Source organism: Gavialis gangeticus, unplaced genomic scaffold (genome assembly GCF_001723915.1).
Source record: "Gavialis gangeticus isolate Ggan-Ray unplaced genomic scaffold, GavGan_comp1, whole genome shotgun sequence".
Taxonomy (NCBI): domain Eukaryota; kingdom Metazoa; phylum Chordata; order Crocodylia; family Gavialidae; genus Gavialis; species Gavialis gangeticus.
Window position 1 is genome coordinate 102,168,119 of NW_017729025.1, and position 4,743 is coordinate 102,172,861.

Below are 4,743 nucleotides of genomic sequence, written 5' to 3' on the forward strand. Positions count from 1 at the left end.
ACCTTTCAACAGCAATGTTTACACACACACACACACACACACACACACACACACACTGAAAAGTTAACATTAATAGTCAAAAATTTAAACAATTGCTGTAGTTAGCATGTTAGAATATGTAAGAGCAAATCACTCATTTTGCATTTTGGCCCATTTTCCTCCATTTCATAATCAGATCATTGCAGATCCTTCAATTTAAATTCTATACTAACACTCAAGTGTTGACACATTAATACATTTCGGTACTGCAGATGAAGACAGTGGAGTTACAGGATTTAAAGCCAACATACTAAAGTATATGGTCCCTCTTAACTGAGCCAATTTAAAAAATGGACAGACTAACACAGAAACTGTTTTCATTAGAGACTTGGACATAAGAGCCACACAAGTACAACCCGAGAAAGTTAAAAACTCCTCCCCCAGGAATTCTAGTATGCATTCAACTCATTAAATGAAATATGGGGGAGACATCACAGACTGGCTACACAGACTCTTAGGGAGAGTTCTGAATCTGAACTGAGTATTAGTTACATCAGTGAACAGAGGTTTTGTCTAGGTTTTTTGTTTTTAAGTAAAGCTTACATCACAGCAGTATAGCTGAAAGACAGACTTCTGCAATTCTTCCTCCCATCCACGCATAGCTAACTTAGAAAACAGGTGGACTTCATGTAACTGACTTGTCCTGGAGTGAAAAACTTAAAAGTGAATGCCAATCAACTTCATTATTTTATTATTAAGTACCGGCCATTTGACACTAACCATTTAAGTGACCAGGTAGTACTTTTTCCCTCTATCACCAGGCTTCTGACAATTCTCCATTCACTAATGTAAGTACATTACACGAAGCTAGTTACTATATCTATTTAATATTCAATAGTTGCACATGATTAACAAATCAAGCATAGTCAAAGCCAGAAATCATCTTCCACCCCAATCCCAGTCAAAGATTATGCTTGGTCCTGTGAGAAAATATGACCTACACTAGAAGATTTTAAATACAATTAAATTTATTTGGTGTAATACATGGGTATTGAGCCAGAAGGTATCACAGCGTCTGATCCCATTACAACAACTTAGTTTGCTTTCATTTTCTTCAAGAAACGAGCCCGCAATTTCTTGTTTTGGCTCATTGCTAAGTTTACAGCAGTTGAGGTAGGGAGAAGAGTCATGAACCAGCCCTAAGAAACGGAGAGAAAAAACTCAATCTGTTATACTTGCACCAAGATCCATCAACATTGTTCCTGCCATAGAGTCAATTATCATAAAAAGAGGACCAAGAGATCTGGGAAATCAGGTACCAGTTTTGAAAGTAATGCAATTCACCATTCCTTTTTTGCTTCCCGGTCCCAAAATGAATGCAGAACATACACAGACTGCACACAGGAAGTGTCCTCACCCTTTCAAGGTTAACTTACCATTATAGCATGGGGCAGATACCCATTGGTCCGTGACTGCAGGCCTACTGTGCCAAGAGCAGCTTTTACATACGTCTCAGGACTGGGTTTATCAAAGGTTGGTTTGCGGATTTTGGCCATTTTTGTAGCCACAAAAAATGGTAAAACACTCTGTAAGCAAGAAAAAGACCACAGTAAACAAAGTCTATTTTCAGAAAGGCTTTGTGTGTATATATTTATTCACTATAGCAAGAAACACATTTTGTATTGTACATTAGGTCACATGTGCTACTTGTACTAGATTCTAAACGTGACCTTAAATTAAGTTTAAAGAAAATAAATCAGATCAAATACTGGCAGGATTACAATCTAGAACAGGGATTAACAACCTATGGCCTGTGAGCAGGATCCAGCCCATGAAACCACATAGGCTTTGCCTCCATCCACATCTGCACCAGCACTAAGCAGCAAGCAGATGTGCTGGAGTCAGGCAATTTCCAGCTGTGCCCTTGATGCCATTGCTGCTTCTGTCTGCCCCCTACCTTCTCCCTGGCTGCAGCGTGAGTGCAGTTTCCAGCCAACAGGAACCTGTGCTGGACCAGGCAGACAGAAGCTGCTGCTGCTTTTCCCTCCCCCAACCTCTCAGCTCTGGCACAAAAAAGTGGCAGCAGTATGGGTGCAGCTTCCAGGTGCCTGGCCCTGGTGCAGCTTCTTTACCAGGTGGAAGCTGTGCCTACATTCCAGCCAGGGGGCTGAGAGAAGCACCACAGCATAGACATATCTCCCAGCTGCCTGGCACTGGCACAAGTGCAGGGAAAGCCCCCAGGGCCTAGCATGTCATGGAAGCCATCCAGCCCATGTCAGACCAGAACTGGGTTGTTCTAGCCCATGACTTGAAAATGTGCTGGCTGTTGACTAGAATGTTAAAAATGCAAATTGTAGCGCTGAAAGAATTAACAGCAGATGGCCATAAAACCCAGACCTAGGACATAACATCTCACAAAATAAGCACTTGTCAGCTCTTGAACACATTACTTCCTGGTATAGTTCAAATGCTGGAGTGGTGATACTGGTGGGTCAGCAGACAGAACTGCAAACAAGCCAATACTGGCATGACACTAGGAAATACGATGATGCCCAAGCCTCTTGTGGAGGATGGCAATAGCATTCTCGTACATGTGCTCAAAATTCCATTAGTGAGAGCAGGACTAGTTCTAGTGTCATCACCAAATTCCTATTTTGCAAATATAATTCTGTCTTTCCCAAATTCCCTGTGGCTTTAGTTGCAGAAAGCAGTCCATTTCCCACTCAAAAGTACTGTTGGTTGCTATGTATCATCACACCATGCAATGAATGCACTTAAGTTACAGTTCACGCCTCCACTATATTCTTCTCCCCTTTGTCAAGGAACTGCAGGGGGGTGGGGGTAAGGAAGGAAGGAGGGAAAGAACCCTATTGGGAAGTGGGGCTAAAGCAGGTTGGGTAGGTGAGTTTGTGTGCTCTTTAAATTCCAATGACAAGCTTCCCTGCAAATCTGTTTATACTTTCAAAGCTCTACTTGCAAATAAAAGGGTTAAACAAGGACTTGGCACACAAATCTTCAAATGTGGATAAAAAATATCTTAAGTAAAAGTGACTTGGACTTTTGGAAGTGGAAATATCTACAGGTCTCTAAGGCTGCAAGTTCTGAGTCAGGTATTTGAGCAACTTTAGGGGTCTAATTTTTAGGCAGCCAAGTTCAAACGTCTTGGATTTAATATTAGTTCTTTTAACCATTTGCCTGTCACTTGGGGCCTTTTAAATGTTGCTGTAGCTTGATGCCTATTTGAATATTCTTTGTTCACCCAGAAATTTTTCCAATATCCCTTTTCCATCTAAAAACTGTAAATATTGATAGATGAAATTGAAGACAAGCTATTTGAAACAAAAATTAACAAGTGCTACTTAACACAGACATGACAAATAGCTCTTTGAGCCCCCTGCTGAAAAATGTGAGCAAAATATTCTCCGCTAACCATACACAAATCACAAGTATTTGAAATAGATATGATTTTACAAGGGACCAAAAATGATTTTTATGAACAGAAAATGTCTCAAATCTGACCTCTCCTCATTTTCCTGTAACAGAACACAAAAAACACAAACTGCCCTACCTAACTGCACCACTTGATGGTGCCAAAGGATAATCTTTGGTTTACACAGAGGCACTGGATTTAGAAGAGGAATGAGTGTTAGCGTTACTATTACAGAGAGAATACTACAGCCACTAATGCACGAACTTCAAAGCAGTTAAAATTATATGATTGTACAACACCATTTTATCCCCTACTTTCTCAAAAAAAGAGAAGGGCATATTTGATTTAATAAATATTAGCTTTACCATCTTCCAAATGCGTGATCTTTTGTTTGGCCTAATGCTCCAATATACTTTCTAAAAGCTGTTAATTTTTCCAAATGTTTATTGCATGCAGAACCCCCACCTCAAACTATCAGAGAATCATGTCTAATTAAACTACAATCAAGAGATTAAAAGGTGGTAAGCAAAGCAAGATTAGCTGTGAACAAAGCCCACTGAGACTGAGTACAAAAGTGGCATTGCCCAGACTAGGAAAGTCTGCACAGAAACTGGATTACAAGCAAGTCACTGAAAGACCTAAACTTTTCAAGGCTCTGTTTCATGCTCCAGCCTGAAGACCACAATTCTTCTTTATAAGGGAGAAGACAAGTTTCAGCAAAGTTTTTTACGCGGATGATTCTCAAGAAGGTGCTGCCTTCAGATCTTCTGGTGCCACCATTCCACTTAAGAAATGAACTGTCTCAGGCTACTATTAAAAATAACAACAGCTACAACAAAAACCACCTTATTAATGTACCCAAAGTGAAAACTGATAAAAAAAAGCAATGACAGAACTAAATTTCACATATTCCTTGAAACAAGGCAAATATGTGAAATAAATCTGGTACTATGCCACTGCACTAGCGACTGTCGTAGAGGCATTCTAAAGAGCTAAATACAGCAAGACTTTTCCTACCTCTGATTTAGGTTCATTAATAATTATTAGGCAAAAAGAGTCAGGGATACCTCATATAAAAAAAAACTGTTCTCCATCTAGCACTCTGAAGCAGAAAATAAGAACAGAATGAAAGGGAAAAGAATCCACTGAGTCCTTCAAACTATATAGCCCATAAACCGGTTTAAGTAATCAGAAACTGGTTTAAACCCGTAACAGAACATAAATTCAGTACACATAAATCAGTTTCACAATGGCTGAAACTGGTTTAAGATAAACCTGGTTGAATGTAGTATCAGACTTAACTGATTTGGGTTAAACCAGTTTATGCAATGTCT

The 4,743-nt window shown here is 39.6% G+C and overlaps 1 protein-coding gene across 1 annotated transcript in view; it reads right to left on the bottom strand.

Moving 5' to 3' along the window:
- Positions 1–50: 50 nt before the first annotated feature.
- The window catches only part of HSD17B12 (hydroxysteroid 17-beta dehydrogenase 12), a 117,891-nt gene continuing 113,198 nt past the window's right edge, over positions 51–4,743 (bottom strand). Inside the window, exons 9-10 of the mRNA XM_019519366.1 lie at positions 1,416–1,565; positions 51–1,178 (exon numbers count right to left, since the gene is read on the bottom strand). Coding sequence (XP_019374911.1) covers positions 1,074–1,178; positions 1,416–1,565 — 255 coding nt within the window. The 3' untranslated portion in view covers positions 51–1,073. The remainder of the gene's footprint in view (positions 1,179–1,415; positions 1,566–4,743) is intronic.